This window comes from Rana temporaria, chromosome 4, assembly GCF_905171775.1.
Source record: "Rana temporaria chromosome 4, aRanTem1.1, whole genome shotgun sequence".
Taxonomy (NCBI): Eukaryota; Metazoa; Chordata; class Amphibia; order Anura; family Ranidae; genus Rana; species Rana temporaria.
This window is the reverse complement of record NC_053492.1, coordinates 338,907,564-338,926,566: the sequence shown is the minus strand read 5'-3', so window position 1 is coordinate 338,926,566 and position 19,003 is coordinate 338,907,564. Positions and strand designations below refer to the sequence as shown.

The 19,003-nt window shown below is 42.8% G+C and overlaps 1 protein-coding gene across 1 annotated transcript in view; it reads left to right on the top strand.

Annotated features, from left to right (window-relative positions):
* The window catches only part of RIOX1 (ribosomal oxygenase 1), a 178,822-nt gene that overhangs the window by 152,460 nt on the left and 7,359 nt on the right, over positions 1-19,003 (top strand). Inside the window, exon 13 of the mRNA XM_040350758.1 lies at positions 10,313-10,412. Within this exon, the coding sequence (XP_040206692.1) occupies positions 10,313-10,412 (100 nt within the window). The remainder of the gene's footprint in view (positions 1-10,312; positions 10,413-19,003) is intronic.

Here is a 19,003-nt window from a genome sequence, read left to right as displayed (position 1 = left end):
GGAAACTCAGGGTGTGAAGGTGGTTTGTTGTTATGCTGTTTAAGGAATGTGCAGTGATTAGACATGATAATTGTCGGTCGGTGCCGACCTGTCTGGAATGTTTTAGTAATTAGCCTTAGTGTGTGATTAGGGGGGGGGTGGAGATTTCATTGTTGCTTGAATGTCTTGGACTGTATAAAAAGCTGAGAAGAAAACCATTAAACTGTGTTGTTCCAGCAGTAAGCTTGGCATGTGTGGCTTTCTGGGCGACTCCAGGGATATTCCTCCTCGTGGAATATTGGGGTGATTTTCGTTATGGGAAGAAGGGAACGTTGACAGGGATATCATTGTAATACCGTCACAAGTTCCATTTCTCCTTTAAGAGAAGATTCCATTTTGTGCATTACTGTTTCCATTCTGGCAAACATTTTTGCTATTTCTCTTTTAGTGGGGAGTTGGTCTCCTGCAGTTCAATTCTCCTCATAGTCCTCGTCTTCTTCCTCTGCTGTTGTAGATGGCCTTGCCATTTCTATCATTTCTGATTGTCTTTTGAGCCCAGTTTTCTGCATATTCTCTGCGACTTTTTTCTTTATTGATGCCATTTTTTCCAGGCTATCTTTAGCTGTATTTTTTATCATATATTTTGTACTCGGGCTAGCACTTATTTTTGGCGGGTTTGCTGTAGCCCACCTTACAGGCCTTCCCCTCATCCTTGTTAAACCTCCTTCCTATCCGGAAAAAAAAATGTATATATATATATCTGTCCTGTCTGCATTATTACCCTTATTTGCCAAAATATAACTGTGGGTTAAAGCGGATGTGCCACTAAAACAATATATTAAAAGCTAGCAGCTACAAATACTGCAGCTGCTGACTTTTAATATAAGGACACTTACCTGTCCTGGAGTCCAGCGGTGATCGCAGCAGAGGATGAGCCGATCGCTCGTCACCCTGCTGCTCCCCCCTCCATCCACGGTGAGGGAACCAGGAAGTGAAGCGCTGCGGCTTCACTGCCCGGTTCCCTACGGCGCATGCGCGAGTCGCGCTGCGCCCGCCGATTGGCTCACACGCTGTGTGCTGGGAGCCGAGTGTTCCCAGCACACAACGGGCGACAGACGGGATGTGACGGAATGCCCGTCTTTCGCCCGTAGCGTGTGGCCGGAAGTGGGTGCAGATACCTGTCTTTAGACAGGTGTCTGCACCCCCCTCCCCCCTGAAAGGTGTCAAATGTGACACCGGAGGGGGGGAGGGTTCCGATCAGCGGGACTCCACTTTAGGGTGGAGGACCGCTTTAAGTGTTTGACAGGCTCAATTTAATAATTGTCCTTAGGCTGAAAGTATTAGAATTTAGATATTGAATCAGTATCTTCTTAACCAGACAGTAGAAGGGGGGGAGGTATTTATAAATACAAAATGTTACCAGTCCGAGTATTGTCCAACTCAGTTCTCAGAATTTAACACTCAGTTCTTTTTACTCATAAATTATTGAGGAAAAGACAAGATTCACCCCTTTTACTGGTTTGGAACGTATAGATAACACTTCAATTGCCTCTAAGATGTATGCGATCTGTAACTTCCAGCGTTTTCTATGCAACCGCTTATTTACTCGACTACAAGGTAGCAGAATTTAGCCTCATTCCAATAGAAAAAGATTGCATAGGGAAATAATACAGAGATGTCACCAATGTTGAAACCGTCAGTACCATCACTTATTTGCGAGAGAAGTGGGTAGGGGGACAAGGGCTTACTGGCCAGCGCCAGTACTAATATCAGGGATAATGCCTCCATTTCCAATGGCTAATAGTTAGTACTAAAGCCATCCGTCCCTCATGCAAGGCTGCAGGGATTCATTTTAAACATTTTCTCTTCTAAACCGCAAACCCGCTTGATCCTCCTCACCACACACAGCTCGTCGCTCATCTCACCTCCCAGATGAGAAGTGCAGGTAAAGCGGAAGACGGATATAGACGGGTATACAAATGGGTGAGAAGGTATTACCGTAGTAGCACTAGACACTTGATCGCGATGATCGTGATCACGGCAGTTCCCGCCACTCGCGGCACATTTGTTACACACTTGGTACACGGGGGTCATACGGGAGTCATGGCGTGTCACGAATCACGGTGAGTACGACTAGGGAAGAATGGGGAAGTAGCGGGGAATCCCGGCAACAGATGTAAGTCCTCCGGCCGCTCCAGTGTATAGTCACTGCTCGGTCGTTGCTCCTCCATAGTACAGGGGATTCTGCAAGGCACTCGGAGCTAGCAGCTGCTCCCACCCTCTGCCCTCATCAGCACCCCCTCCATCCTCATTACACACTTAGGCACTTCAAAAGTGTGTATGTGCAAATTAACAAATCTTGGTTGAAAGCAAAAGCCTGCATTTGTGGGAGTATTTTGTAGTATAGTGTCCCATGGAAACTGTTGATTCTGAAAGGAAAGTCAATTTTTTTCTGAAAGTTCTTTTGGGGGTGTACTCATTTACGCTGAGCAATGTGTATATATACACACACACATACAGGTGCATCTCAAAAATGTGGAATATCATCAGAAATTGTATTTATTTCAGTAATTAAATTCAAAAAGTGATATATTATATAAATTACACACAGAGTGATGCATTTATTTATTTTGATGATTGTGGCTTACAGCTAGTGAAAACCCTAAATTCTGTATTTCAGACAATTGTAAAAAAAAGTTTAATATTGTAGACTCATGGGGGTTGATTTACTAAAGGCAAGTAGATTTTTCAAGAGAAGCTGCTCCAGAGCTTAGTAAATGAGCAGAAGATCTGCCAACTTCCAGCATCCAATTATGTGCAAGGAAAAAATGCTGTTTTTTTTATTTTCCTTGCAGGCGATTGGGCATTCTTGGGCATTCTTTTCAAAGCGAAGCTTTACCTTATTTACTAAGCTCTGGAGCAACTGCACTTTGCAACATGCATAGTCATTTTGCCTTTAGTAAATCAACCCCATGGTGTTACACTCTAATCAGTTAACGCAAAAACACTTGTAAAGATTTCCTGAGCTTTTAAATGGTCTCTTATACAGATAATCGAAAATTCCGACAACAAAACCGAGAATTTTTTTCCGATGGATGTTGGCTCAAACTTGTCTTGCATACACACGGTCACACAAATGTTATCGGTAATTCCGAACGCCAAAAACGCGGTGACGTGCGATGGCACTATAAAAGGGAAGTTCAATACCAGTCATGTTAGTAGAAGTTTGGTGAGAGACGATTCGCGCTTTTCATCCTCATGTTTTTCAGTCCGTTACAGCATGACAAATGTGCTATCTCCATTACGAATGCTAGTTTTACCAGACCGAACGTTTCTGTCTTGTACTTGATTCAGAGCATGCGTGGAATTTTGTGCTTCGGAATTGCCCACACACGATCGGAATTTACGAGAACGGATTTTGTTTTCAGAAAATTTGAGAACCAGCTCTCAAATTTTTGTTGTCGGAAATCCCGACAGCAAATGTCTGTTGGATGTAAAAAAGAAAAATGTGAATCTGCGCTACAGAATATTTAAATATAATTAGGTATATAATATAATAAGTGTGAGGGGCTGCCCCTGCAGAAAAATCCCCACAAATGGAGAAAAAGTGTGAAATAATGAAAAGCAGGTGGTGGCGCCAACCTTAAGTGTAGATTAAAGGTCAAAAATTAATAAATGTTGTATGGGTGATATAATGAAGCCAAAACAAAACCAGAACAAAAAAACAAAAATGTTTGTGGTGATCCAAATAACAAACAATTCAAAAAGCAAGTAAAATCAAAAAGTGTTCTAGTGCTGGAAACTCATTCCATCTCTGCTTCATGCAAAATTGAGTGAATCAATAAATATAAATATATATATAGTGCAGTGTGCTTTCAACAAACAGTTTCCATACTGTAAGTGAAAAAAGAGTCTTTATGCAAAAAAATTCCATGCAAAAAATAAATAAATAAATAAATTATTAAAAGTGCGGTGTGCTTCTTCCACGTGAGAGCAACGTAGGTATAAATCTTCTGTGCAAAAAAAACGTGCTCGCTCCCTATGGTCCCGCACTCACCAGATACTTGAACCCCTACAGGGGTAACAGGCGTTCACAGTATAAATACTGACAAATCCCTGGATCTTCCCAGAATCTAAGAAACTCCACCGTTCAGAAGAGGAGGAGACAAATGGATTGCCCAATAGTGTGATATCGTTTTTAAAAATGAACAATTTTTATTAACATTTCACAGGGTACTCACAATTTGGTAGAAGGGTTAATACACATAAAACATAAAAACGTGCTGTAGCTTAGGGTAGCTCTACCGGTTTCGTCGATCTGACGTCATCTGGAGCGCGCCTTTTTATGTTTTATGTGTATTAACCCTTCTACCAAATTGTGAGTACCCTGTGAAATGTTAATAAAAATTGTTCATTTTTAAAAACGATATCACACTATTGGGCAATCCATTTGTCTCCTCCTCTTCTGAACGGTGGAGTTTCTTAGATTCTGGGAAGATCCAGGGATTTGTCAGTATTTATAAATGTCTGTTGGAGCCTACACACGGTCGGAATTTACGACAACAAGCTCCCATCGAACATTTGTTGTCGGAAATTCCGACCGTGTGTACGCGGCATTAGTCTGGTTCAGTTTGTTACATATACAATCATGGGGAAGATTGCTGACTTGACAGCTGTCCAGAAAACAATTATTGACACACTCCACAAGGAGGGTAAGTCTCCAAAGGTCATTGCTAAAGTAGCTGGCTGTTCAGAGTGCTGTATCCAAGAGTGGAGAGTTGAGTGGTAGGAAAAGGTGCACAAGCAGCCTTGAGAAGATTGGGAAGCAAAGGCCATTCAAGAATTTGGGAGTGGACTGCGGCTGGTGTCATTGCTTCAAGAGCCACCACACACAGACGTATCCAGGACATAGGCTACAACTGTTGCTTTCCTTGTGTCAAGCTACTCCTGAACAAGAGTCAATGTCTGAAGCATCTTACCTGGGCTAGGGCGAAAAAGGACAGAACTGTTGCTCAGTGGTCCAAAGTCCTCTTTTTCAAATGAAAGAAAATTTTGCATTTCATTTGGAAATTCAGGTCCCAGTGTCTGGAGGAAGAGTGGAGAGGCACAAGCCCCGATTCAGATAGGAGAGCGGATCTTTATATTGGCGTAACGTATGTCATTTACGTTACGCCGCCGCAAGTTTTTCAGGCAAGTGCTTTATTCACAAAGCACTTGCCTGTAAAGTTGAGGCGGCGTAGCGTAAATCACCCGGCGGAATTCAAATTCGGCGGATAGGGGGCGTGTATCATTTAAATCAAGCGCGTCCCCGCGCCAAACGAACTGCGCATGCGCCGGGCGCGACTGAATCCCAGTGCGCATGCTCCAAATGATGTCGGAAAATCGTCATGCTTTCGATGTGAACGAATTTATTACGTCCAGCCATATTCGCGACCGACTTACGCAAACGATGTAAAAATTTCAAATTTCGTCGTGGGAACGACGGCCATACTTAACATTAGCTACGCCTCATATAGCAGGGGTAACTATACGCCGGAAAAAGCCAAACGCAAACGACGTAAAAAAAAAAGCGCCGGTGCGGTCGTTCGTTTCTGAATCGACGTAAATAGTAATTTGCATATTCCTTGCGTAAACAAACGGAAGCGCCACCTAGTGGCCAGCATGAAATTGCAGCCTAAGATACGACGGAAATCCAGGAAATTCTAGAGCACTTCATGCTTTCCTGTGCTGAAAAGCTTTATGGAGATGCTGATTTTATTTTCCAGCAGGACTTGGTACATGCCCACACTGTCAAAACCCACACTGTCAAAAGTACAAATACCTGGTTTAATGATCATGGGTATCACTGCTACATGTAAGCCTTATTATAGGCTTACCTGTAGCTAGCCTGGATACGTCCTAAACCCTGTATCTGCATGTGTCAAACTCATCGGCACATGTGCACTTGCCGTTGCTTCAGTTACACTGTGCCGTTGCCGGCGGCTCTGGCCAATCAGAGCCGGAATCCGCAGCCCCGGAAGGAAGAGGGGCAAGAGAGAAGATGGGCGCAGCCTGTACAGGGGACAGCGCTGGATTTATTTGCAGACAAGTGTCACATAATGGGCTAGTATACGACACATACTAGCCCATTGTCCTTTTAATTTGCAGGGTTTTTAGTGAACAAAAGAGGAAGTAAAACCCATCGGGGTTTACTTCCTCTTTAATTGGCAAGCAAACTCACCTGACCTAAACCCCATAGAACAGGGGTGTCTAAACTTTTTTCAAAGATTGCCAGATTTGATGAAGTGAACATGCGGGAGGGCCAAACGTTTTGCCTGACATTTTTTGAACCATGCAAATTAACTAACACACTGCCCAACAACAATTATCTTGCCTTTGTGGCTGTGTGTGTGGTAAAGAGTCCTAAGGATGAGCTCGGGCGTGTAATGTGGATATACCGTATTTATTGGCGTATAACACGCACCTTCACTTTAAGAGGGAAGATTCAGGGAAAAACATACAATTTTAAATTAAAGAACTGTGAAGCAAAATAAGGGTCAGTGCTCATCTGCAGCCTCACCATTGCCATGAATGCAGCCTCCGAATGCAGCCTTAGAAGTGCCATGAATGCAGCCTCATTATTGCCATCAGTGCAGCCTGATCCTTGCCCATCTGCAGCCTTGGAGGGTACTGGGAGAGGGGCGGGATGAGCGTCAACAGATTACATACAGGGGAATCTCCTGTTTAGTCGTCGGCCTCTTTAATACAAAGTCCCACCTTCTATGATAGACAGAACAGTCGCCCAATGCCAGCCCAGGAAACTGGACTTTATATTACAGAGGCCGCCGAGTAAACCAGAGATTTTCCTGTATGTAATCTGACCACACTTGTCCCACCCCCTCCCTGTCCCCTCCGAGGCTGCCAGAACGATAACTATGGTATATATTGTTTGTGGCCCCCCAACGAATCGCTTAAGGATTCGTTGGGAGCCACAAACGACGTATATATATCCAAATTACACGTGGGGCCACATTTAACCGGAACGTGGGCCACAATTGTCCCATGGGCTGGACTTTGGACATGCCTGCCATAGAAAATCTGTGAGGTATTGTCAAGAGGAGAAGGTGAGAGACACCAAACCCAACAATGCAGACAAGCTGGAGGCTACTATTAAAGCAACCTGGGCTTCCATAACACCTCAGTAGTGCCACAGACTGATCACCTCCATGTGTCACGTACCTGGTCCTGAAGTCGAAATGCTGAGCGGTTTCTCCTTGCGACTGAGCACTTGGTGTCCCTGAAGGTGGAAGCGGGAAACACAAAGCCCAAAAAGCAGAGGTTGCCGGCTATGCCACAGAGGGATGCAGGTGTGGAGATATCTCCTCAGGTGGATACCAGATCAGGTGAGCAGTAGGACCGAGTAGAGCTGATAATGGTGCGGCCTGCAGCAGGAAACAGGCTGCAGTGGAAAGTGCAGCAGGCTGGATACGGCAAGTAGCTATTGCAGGCTGAAGCAGCAGGTAAGGGCATGGGCAGGCCAGTAACAGGTGATCAGAAGCATAAGCACACACAGGAACAGGAAGCTGAAGACCAGTCGGCAATGTCTGTGCCACATTCACACCTTTAAAGGCCAGAGGGGGCCATGTTCTGACCTGCATTGTGTTTGCCATTGCAAACGTGCATTCACAATATTTGTGCGTGCATTCGTGCAAGCACGACCATATTGGAGGTTGGCCACTGTGCCAGGCCTACGGGCAACTCTCCTCTGGCTAGTCTCCTGACAGTGCTCTCCTTATTTCCAGTAGCCCAATGAATCTTGGACCTAGCTTCTGCGAGGGGCAAGGGAGTTTTAAGTTAGCCATAGATGGCCAGACCCTGTCTCCCACTTTCAAAACTTTGTTTCCCCTCCTTCCTGAGCATTATAAATGGTCTCCTGAAGAACCCTATGGTTGGCTAGGATGGAGGTTGATCTGTCTTGGACTATGGGTACAGGAGTTTCTGGCAAAATGTCAAGTAAAAAAAATAGATGATATCCATAGTTGGCCCAAAATGGAGTCTGGTTGGGGTAGCATGAACTGAGTTATTGTAAGTAAATTCAGCACAGGGTAACAGAGATACCCAATTATCTTGTGTGAAAACACCAAAGGTATTGCTCCAAGGGTTGTTTGGTTCTTTCCGTCTGGTCGTTGATTTGGTGGTTGTAGGCTGAGGATAAGTAGATGTCAATGTCTAAGGCTCTGCTAAGAGTTCTCCAAAATCTGGAGATAAATTGTACTCCTCAGACAATGTTTTTGGGCAGGCCATGGAGCATTACTATCTCCTTTATGAAGGCATAAGCTGTGTCTGTGGCAGAGGGGGTACCCACCATAGATACAAAATGTGACATTTTAGACAAAAAAGTAGGGCTGTTACTGATCAAAATCTTTGTGTTCGATTAATCGACTAATTTCGATTAATTATAACGCACATACAGATCCAACTACTTTTAGCTGATCTCCTCCTTGCAGGCTGATTCCCAATGCAGCTACCAACCACTGGAAAAATGGATAGCAGGATACAAAAAACACACAAAGGCAGCGCTCGATGGGAATAGCATTAAAACTTTTATAGTCTTCAAGTAGGTAACAAAATAAATATTGCACTGGAGATAAAATCAATGTAGCTACATAAACTGTAAAAATGGTGCGAGTAATACCAAATGGTAACAAAAGCAGTCATAAAAACATGTAGCTAAGTATGATACTGATATAAAAATGTGTACAACGATGCCAGTGCTGAATCCAGATGAGGAGAAGTTAACATCAGTCCGTCGGCATGTAGATGTCCCGTGAAGGGAACTATCACAACTCCCTGTGGATGGTTGTAGAATCCCAGATTGATAGAGGGAAGTGTAACAGCCCTTGTGTGTGGCAGATAGTAAGGTCCCGCCGACATGCAGATATGAAGGCACAGCGCAATTTCGCAATAAGCTTGTTGTATTATCGGCGGACCTAAGGTAAACCGTCAGTCTCACCCCCTGCTCCGTTCGTTCCACTCTTCACTTCAAAGCACTACACACATGGTGGTCGGTATTCCGAACGTTTTCCTGGTATGCCGGAATACCGACCACCATGTGTGTAGTGCTTTGAAGTGAAGAGTGGAATGAACGGAGCAGGGGGTGAGACTGACGGTTTACTTTAGGTCCGCCGAGACCATAATACAACAAGCTTATTGCGAAATTGTCTGTGGCTTGAAGCCCACTGCAGAGTTCATTGTTGAAGTGCCCCTATTTGTTTTGCTAAATGTGAGTGCAACGTGTGAAGGTTTTTTTTACCGTTTTTAATAAATTAGTTTTAATACACTTCACTATTGAAGCCACTTTTACTTTTTCATGTGGAGCAACTTCTGATTTATGGGAACACTGGTGGAATTATTTTGTTTGGAGATTTATTCAGCAATTCAGCTCTATTGCCAAGCATGCGAATGCAAGGCATATTCTATTGGTAAGCGCAATTCCTTTGGGTGTGGAGTCACTGAGCACTATGGTGTGGTGAAAGGTTTCAAGCAAGATTGTTTAAAGTGGAAGTAAACCCTCCTATTGTTTTCAGCCAAGGAAGCTGTCATCTTGGCCTCTCTTTAATCTGCAACAGCCACAATGCTGCACATGTGATCAGTTATGACACCAGCCATTGGATGGTTTGACAGTTTGGTTGAGAGCACAAGCAAATGTGACATCTAGCATTTCCGGCATGCCGGGAATGTTAACTGTTTTTTTAAACTATCAAATAGATGGGTTTACATCCGCTTTAAGATTTTTTTTGGACACTTTAAGTCTAATCACTTGGAGTTTAATCACTTATGGACTTGTCTTGTTAAAATGATCATTTTTATTACTGGATGAACGTTTTTTTTTTCTTGGAACATTTTATTATTTATATTGTTTTTTTATTATTATATTTTTTCACTTCTCACATATATTTATTATAGTTTAGTATGTGTATATTTTGTCACAGATTTATTCTCACATTTATTTAGGATTGTTCAAAATAATTTTTGCACTTAGCGCTCAGAATTCAGAGTTTTTCCACATATCATTCACATTTTTTAAGTAGCTGCTTTTTTGGGGGTTTGTATATTGATTGGCGCAGTGGGGTGGTTGAAGGGTGCATATAATTTCCTTTTTTCACTATTTGTTTATTATTGTAAAGTACTTTGTATACTTTTATTTAGGCCTTGTTATGGAATGTTTAGATCCTCTTCTTTTATTTTTTATTTTTTTGTGCTGGCAAAATGGTCCCAGGCTTTCTTGTTTGTTTTTTGTATGCTGCAGGATATGTTGGCGCTTTTAAAAAAACTAATGATCTTCGTTCTTCAGGTTGTGTAGTGAAGGAGACTCTTGCCTTTTATATTATTCAACTGACAATTCAAGAATATACCATAAGGAGGAGGCAAAGATCATTGAAATAGATGCTGAGGTAACACAGTATGATGTGCTTTTATGATGTCTTTAATGGCAGACTGATAATATTCGATCACACATTATGTGCTACTGCAACAAGCAGGTCGTTTCACTTAGCAAATGACCATTTCAGTATTCAATTCAGTATTTTATTTTTGTTTTGTTCATTATCATTGCAACATTTACCAAGAAGCACTTTTGAATTGATGTACCATATTTTATTTTTATTAAATATGCACATTTGTAGATTAGCCAGTAGAACCAGGTCTGTTTTTTTATTAAAGCAGCAACCCTTCTTGATTGCTAATGACTGAGATTAAGGAACACCTGTACTGAGGGAAATAGGCTGCCGTTGCTTATCTCACCTGCTGAAAATGAAACTTTGCTTTTAAGACAAAATAAATATAACATTATTGTACAGTGCAGGACACAGGCTAAGTATTCATAGATTGTGTATGATGGACTGGTACCTTCAGGTGACTGGACCCTACCCTGATCTGCAAATCCTTAGTTTTTATTGCTAGTGGTGAAGGACCTCTTCTCTCTTAAAGTGGTTGTAAACCCTTGCATATACCCAGTGAAGTGACTGGCCTCAGGTGATACACCGAAATGAAACAAATCCTCCTACATAAGTTGTACCTGTTTATCCGAGGTGTTCTCTCCTCTACAGTTGTTCAAAGTCTAGAATTAATAGTGCTTGCCTGAGCTGTCCAAAAAAGAGGGTGGAGAGCTGAAATTAGTCTGCAGAGCTCAGTGGGGAGAGCTCTGTGAGCTGATTGATGGGAATGGACATCTGCACACAGAAACAGAGCTGGGGCTGTCAATCAGCTGGACTTATGTTGATAGCAGAGGAATTCAGCAGACAGAAATGTCACTTGGTGCTCTTGAGACAAGTACACACTATAGAGGGGTAGGCTTTATTCATATTTCATGTCTGAGGTTTGCAACCACTTTAATGAGAAATCACTCTTCGCTTTAAAGTTTATCATTTTCTCTTCAGATTGTTCAATCAACTTTTAATTTGACAATAGAACCAGTGCATCTGGTTTAGAGGAATCTTGGTTAAATAGGATGGTCCGCGCTGAATTTGCTGCACTCTCCTTCTCAGACAGGATTAATGTATTTCCCCACCCTAAACCGTGACTACCCTACAGAAAAATGCCTTCAATCTAGCAATGGCCAAAACAAGGAGAAAGGGAACCAGGCTTCCCATGCACCTGGTCCTTGCATTAGATTTTAGTGCTATCTCAGGCATGCAACAAACAACCTTCCTGACTCACCGTCGCACTCTGCCCAAGCTGTAGCTTTATAAGGGGTGCCTTCATCTGTAAGAGTGTGGGGGGGGGGGGCGCATCTGCTACAGTTTACCTCTACCTGGCTCTTAAATGGCTCAGACCTGTGGGTTTTTAAAGGGGTACAAAATACAGTTTAAAACTCTGCCCATTCACCTCTTTTCTCAAATCAATCAAAACCTGCCTAAAGTCAAATTTTCAGAATTCCCTAAACGCTCTCTTGTCCCGGAGAATGGTTGTGCCAGTATACAGTGGGGAATTTTTTTTTTTGATCCCCTGCAGATTTTGTAAGTTTCCCAATTACAAAGAAATTAAGAGTCTATAATTTTATCATGGGTTTATTTTAACCCTGCTTCCAGCTGGCTAGGTCTGTACGCTGTAAAGATGACCAGGAACTTATAGCAGAATTGTTGAGAAGACTTTGCTAAACAATCCTTTAGCTCTAAACAGCAGATTACAATTTGCAGATCAAAACTATTCACCTAAAATGTAACCCTCCCCACCGCCGCTGCCTGCCTTTCTCCTACGGCTCTCTTCTCTCCACTCAACATGCTGCCCTGGCTGCTAAAATCCCTCCTTTCCTCTGCCACTGACATCCCCTCCCCAGCACATCATTCACCCCCAACACTAGCCACTCCCACCCCCCTCTGCCAGCACCAATGCCCTGTGGCTTGATGCAATTGTCTGATTTCCCCCGCCAGTGAAAAATGTGTGCTACTATAATGGAGCCCAAAAAATCTGTAGCATTTTCTTTTTTTTCTATTGGTCATGTGCTTTTAGAAAATGTATGGTTTGGGGGGTCTATTACAAATTTTGAAAGCTGTAAGTGAAAAAATAAAACCTCCCCAGAATTTTTAAAAAAATTTAGTCAATTACAGTTTTTTTGTATGTTTTGGTTGTATTTTTACCATTTCGCATAAAAGTGAAATTTCTAATTTATAACTATTTGTTATATATTAACTGAATACAGGTTAATTGTTTATATTTAGCAGGAATTTTGTAACATTTGCTGTGTTTATAATGTTAATGATTTTAGCGTATTTTTTGTGAAAATATTGATTTTATAAACATTTGGGAATTATCATGGGGCCCTAAAAATCAGTAGCACCTTCTTTTCATTCTACTGGTCATGTGCTTTCGGAAAATGTGTGGTTTGGGGGTCATTTACGATCTCCGAAAGCTATAAGTGAAGAATGAAAATGTCCAGATTTTTATAGAAATATGCTTATTTACAGTTTGGCATTCATTTCACAAAAAGGCACAATTTAAAATTTACAAATATTTGTTAATAATTTAATACAGGTTAAACGTTTATATTTTGTAGGAATTTTGTAACATTTGCTGTGTTTGTATCCGCTAATAATGATTTTTGTGTATTTTTAGCAAAACTATTGTATTGAGAAACATTTGCGCAAATATCATGGGGCCCTAAAAATCAATAGCACTTTCTTTTTATTCTACTGGTCGTGTGCTTTCAGAAAATATGTGGTTTTGTTTTTTTTTTACAAACTCTGAAAGCTGTAAGTGAAAAATAAAAAAGCTATGGAAAAATTGCAAAAATGGTCTGGCCATCTGAGTTTAAAACTGGAGTACAGGGCTTGGCAGCGAAAGGGTTAAATGATAGACAAAGTATATCAACCAAAAATCCCCAAAAAACATGAGACAAATGTTATAAATTGAGTTGCAGTTCAGTGAATAAAATAAGTATTTAATTTCCAAGCAAAACATGCCTTGGTACTTGGAGAAACCCTTGTTGGCAAATTCTTGCGTTTCTTACCAGGTTTGCACACATCTCAGGAGGGATTTTGGTCCACTCTTTACAGATCTTCTCAAAATTTTTAAGGTTTCTTGGCTGTTGCTTGGCAACTCGAAGTTTCAGCTCCATCCATACATTTTCTATAGAATTAATGTCTGGAGACTGGCTAGGCCACTTTTGGATAATGTGCTTCTTCTTGAGCTACTCCTTTGCTGCCTTGGCAGTATGTTTTGGATCCTTGTCATGCTGGAAGACCCATCCAAGGCCCATCTTCAGTGTTTTGGCTGAGAGAAGAAGGTTCTCATCCAAGATTTTACAATACATGGCCCTGTCTATTGGCCTCTCAATGCAGCAAAGTCAGCCTATGCCTTGGCAGAGAAACCGCCCCAAAGCATAATGTTTCCACCTCCATGCTTGATTGTAGGCATGGTGTTCTTGGGGTCATAGTCAGCATTTTTCTTCCTCCAAACACAGCGAGTCAAGTTAATGCCAAAGAGCTCAATTTTGGTTTTATCTGACCACGGCACTTTCTCCTAATCAATCTCTGAATCCTTTATATGTTCACTGGTAAACTTCAGCCATCCAGTTGTATCCCTGCTATAAAAGGGACCCATCTGACTCGCTTTTGGACTGTCCTTTTAAAACTGTTTTTTCTTCCCTCTCATAACAATATCATTTGATGATTGCTAATTAGGGGTCTAATTACAGTTTTGGTCAATCTCTCTATATCAGACCTGGGCATTATACGGCCCGCTTACGCTCTCTGACCGGCCCGCGCATCGCGCCGCCGCTGCCCGTCTTTTAAACGCCGCCGTCAATCTCCTTGCGGCCTCCGCCGTCAATCTCCTTGCGGCCTCCGCCGTCAATCTCCTTGCGGCCTCCGCCGTCAATCTCCTTGCGGCCTCCGCCGTCACTTTTATCCTCAGGGAGCCACTGACGGTCTTTACCAGTACCGCAGTGGCTTCCTGGGTAATTGTCACGCCCGCTAACTGTTGTATAGCGGCTGCGGCACAGCCAGATCTGCTTAATAGTCAGCCTGGGCTGCGCCGCGGCCACTGTCAACAGCTTTTCCGGCCTGTTTAATTTGCTGCTTGCCGGGACTGGTGACGGACATCACACACGTGATGCTTTTCCGCAGACCGCCGGAGGACGTCATTGATATCACTCGTCCGTTGCGGCTGCCGCTGAAGAGAACGGGACCCCCTCTTCCCTGGCTCCCTCTCAAAGGGCGGACAGCACTGCACCGTACACCACCTGAGCCTCCCAGACTCTCAGGCCAGGTGAGTGTGTATGCGTATTTAAAAATACACCGGGCCCGGGGGGGAAGGGGTGCAGTGGTAGGGGCGGTTGCCCATAGATGCTGGCAGTACAATAAAAAAAAAAAGGGCACAGGTGGTCTGGGGGGGCCTTGGGGAATGCTGCAACAAATTAAACGGCACAGGGGGATTCTGCAGCTTGCAGCACCCTGCCTAATCCCCCTGTGTTGTTTCATTTGTTGCAGCATCCAAATCCCCCCCCTGTCCCCCTGTGCCATTTTATTTGTTGCTTACAGCCTGCAAGCAAAAAATAAAATGGCATTGGTGGAGGGGGGGTGTTTGGGGGTAATCTATGCTACAAATCTGTGAGAACTGCTGCAGCTACATAATGTGGGGGAACTGCTACCTAATATAGGGAAACTATGCTACAAATATGGGGGAACTATGCAACCAACCTAATACTTTGTTTTTGGTTGCATAGGCAGCCCTGGGTGCACGTGATTGGATCCTTGCAGTCTTCCAAAAGAATTGGACTGCTAATTATTTATTTACCGAAATCAGAGGTAAAGCCGCGTGTTTAGTTTGCGGGGAGCAGATCGCCGTTTTTAAGGACTACAATTTGAGTCGGCATTACGAGACAAAACATGCTGCAAAATATAAAAACTTGACTGACGCAGAAAGGGTGCAGACTTCGGAAGCTTTGCTAGCTAAGTTGCAAAAGCAGCAAGGCTGATTTACAAAACTTCACGCAGCCAGGGTTGCAGCAACCCAGAGCAGCTTTGTGATATCCCACAAAATCGCGAAATACAGTAAGCCGTTCTCAGAGGGGAAGTTTATCAAAGAGTGCTTGGTGGACTCTGCAGCACTAATATGCCCTGAAAAAAAAGCGGCATTTGAGCAAGTCCCGCTGTCCAGGCGAACCGTGACTAGAAGGATCGAGGACATTGCGGGGAATTTGGAGCTTCAGCTGCAACGTGAAGTGGCACGTTTCGACTTTTTCTCCTTGGCTTTGGACGAAAGCTGTGATGTCCGCGACACAGCCCAGTTACTTGTATTCGTCCGCGGGATAACCCCCGAGTTCAAGATTACGGAGGAGCTGGCAGCAATGCGGTCGATGAAAGGAACGACGACAGGGAGTGATCTGTTCACGGAGGTAAATGAGTGCATGGACAGGCTGGGACTGAAATGGGACAGACTGACAGGCGTCACAACGGACAAATGTCCAAATCTCACCGGAAAAAATTTCGGACTTTTGAAACGTATGCAAGATAAAGTGACTGAAATCGACATGGATCAGAAACTGGTATTTTTGCATTGTATTCTACACCAATATGTGTTATGCAAATCAGTGCTAAAAATTGACCATGTCATTGATGTTGTTACTAAAATAGTAAACTTCATCAGGGCAAGAGCATTGAACCACAGACCGTTTGTCGCACTATTGGAGGAGCATGAGACCGAGCATCGTGACATCTGCGCTACCACACAGCTGGCAGATGGCTCAGTCTGGGAAAAGTGCTAAAAAGAGTCTGGGACCTGAAAGCAGAGATTCGGGAGTATTGTGAGAAGAAAGGCAAAGACTTCCCTGAGCTCTCAGATGAGGACTGGATGGCAGATTTTGCATTTTCTGTTGATGTGACTGCACAGATGAATGAACTGAACACCAAACTGCAAGGCAAGGGCCTTTTTGTTCATGAAATGCACAGCCTGGTGAAGGCTTTCATGACAAAGTTAGTTTCTTTCAAGACAACTGGAGAGCAACAATATAACTCACATGCAAACCCTGAAAGAAGTCACACCACCAGCTGATCACCTCCGCAGGTACTCATCCATGTTGGGAGCATTGCATGGTGAGTTTTCAAGGCGATTTGAAGATCTCAGACAAATCGAAGACAAAATGTGCCTGATTTCCTCTCCCTTTACCTGCAGTGTGGATAATGCACCCAGTGATGTTCAACTGGAACTCATCGACCTGCAGTCTGATGCAGTACTGGCAGAGCACTTTAAGTCAAGATCTCTGCTAGATTTCTACTCTTCTCTCAAGGAGGAGAACTTTCCAAACATGAGGAGACGTGCTCAGAAGATGTTGGTTCTCTTTGGCTCTGCATACGTATGTGAACAAACATTTTCAATGATGAAGTTCACGAAATCCAGGTATAGATCCTCTCTCACTGATGATCATCTGTCAGCTGTGCTTCGCATCTCCACCTCAGACATTCAACCTGACTTCGATGCACTTGTTAAAGCCCAGCAGAGACTAGATTTCTCTCACTGAACAAGAAAAGAGAACTTAAAACACCAAAGACTACAAATGTTGTTAGTAGTGAAATGTTGTTAGTAGTGATGTTTAGTGACAGTTCAATATGATGTATCTTGCTTAAAGGGGTAGTTAACTGAAAAACATTTTCTTTTAAACATTGGGGGAGATTTATCAAAACCTGTCCAGAGGAAAAGTTGCGGAGTTGCCCATAGCAACCAATCAGATTGCTTCTTTCAGTTTTGAAAAGGCCTCTGAGAACTGAAAGAAGCAATCTGGTTGCTATGGGCAACTCGGCAACGTTTCCTCTGGACGGGTTTTGATAAATCTCCCCCATTTTCTTTTCAACTGGTGACAGAAAGTTAGACAGATTTGTAAATTACTTCTATAAAAAATCTTGATCCTTCCAGTACTTTTTAGCCACTTTAGTGGCTGCATACTACTGAGGAAATCCCTTTCTTTCTTGGTTTGTGTGATTTGTTGTCCACAGTGTTCTCTGCTGACACCTCATTTAGGAGCTGTCCACAGCACCAATGGTTTGCTATGGAGATTTTCTCCTGCTCATGCAGTTCCTAAAATGGACAGAGGTGTCAGCAGAGAGCACTGTGGACAACGCATTACGCAAATCAAGAAAGAAAGGGATTTCCTCAGTAGTATACAGCCGCTAAAAAGTTCTGGAAGGATTAAGATTTTTTAATAGAAGTAATTTACAAATCCGTCTAACTTTCTGTCACCAGTTGAAAATAAATATTTTCCAGTTGACTACCCCTTTAAGATTTGGAGTGTCTTTGCATTATGTCTTGAGAATGCTAAGAACCTCTTTCCAACAGTAAATGAAACTCAAAATGTGTTTGAGTGAACGTGATTGGAAATTTTCACTAATATGAGTCACAAATAGTGAAAAATGTTCATTGTTTTGGGAAATTTTGTTTAATAAATTAAAAAAAAATTCTTGTAAGGCAACCTCACTTTTTCATTGTTTAACTATAACAAGTACTCGTACCAGTTGTCCAACAATGATATTTACTGCTTTTTATAAAAAAATACAATTGATTTTATGCAGTATTGAGTTTAGCCTTTTGGCCCGGCCCTCCAAAATATTTTTAGTTTCTCATGTGGCCCCATCGAAAAAATAATTGCCCACCCCTGCTCTATATCCTCCCTTCTTTTCATCTTTGATAGAACAAGGGGAACAGGGATAAGGGAGAGTGCAAGTGTGAGCCTGACACTGAGGACAAAGAAGGATTTGGGGACCATGGACCATTCTGGAGACCAGTCTGTAATTGAAAGTACTCCCCTCAATAGTACAGAAAAGAAAACTGAGACTAATGCGAAGGATAAACCTCAAGACATTGCCACTCATCCTTAGAAATTTTCACATGCTCCAGAGATGGATAAAAGGGAAATTACATCTACAGCATCCACCTCATAGCAGGGAGCAACAATAGAGGGATCATCCGTTGGTTCTGATGAACCCCAGGGCGGAGAGAGAGCAATAATTCAACTGGAACATCCGGATGATGCAGTGAGTAAAGAAGCCTCAGAGAATGCCTCATGTAATAACGCTGCTAAATCAATAAATATAGTGAATATCGCAGAGACAGACCATGTAATTACATTGACTGATATACTGCAAGCCATTACTACATGCAATAGTTTTATGAATATCCTTTCTCATAATTTAGAAGGAATGAGGAGAGACACAGCTGAAGACTCCTTAAACACAATTGTGACCTCTAGTAAAAAGCATATGCAACAATTATCCATGCATGACTCCCGATTGGAAGATATGGAGAATTGTCTTCGTTGGAACAATATTAGAATAGTAGGCTTCCCTGAACATGTAGAGGCAAACACTCCAGTTGAATTATAGAGAAATAGAGAGGTACTCGCCCCGATTATGGCTCTGCTGAGACAGCAAGGAATCTCTATCATGGGGTACCTGGACGACCTCCTCCTGAGAGCAGCTTCAGACTCAGAATTAGAGGAGGATGTGGCGATTGCCAGTCAGACCCTTCAACAATTTGGTTGGGTAATGAACCTCCA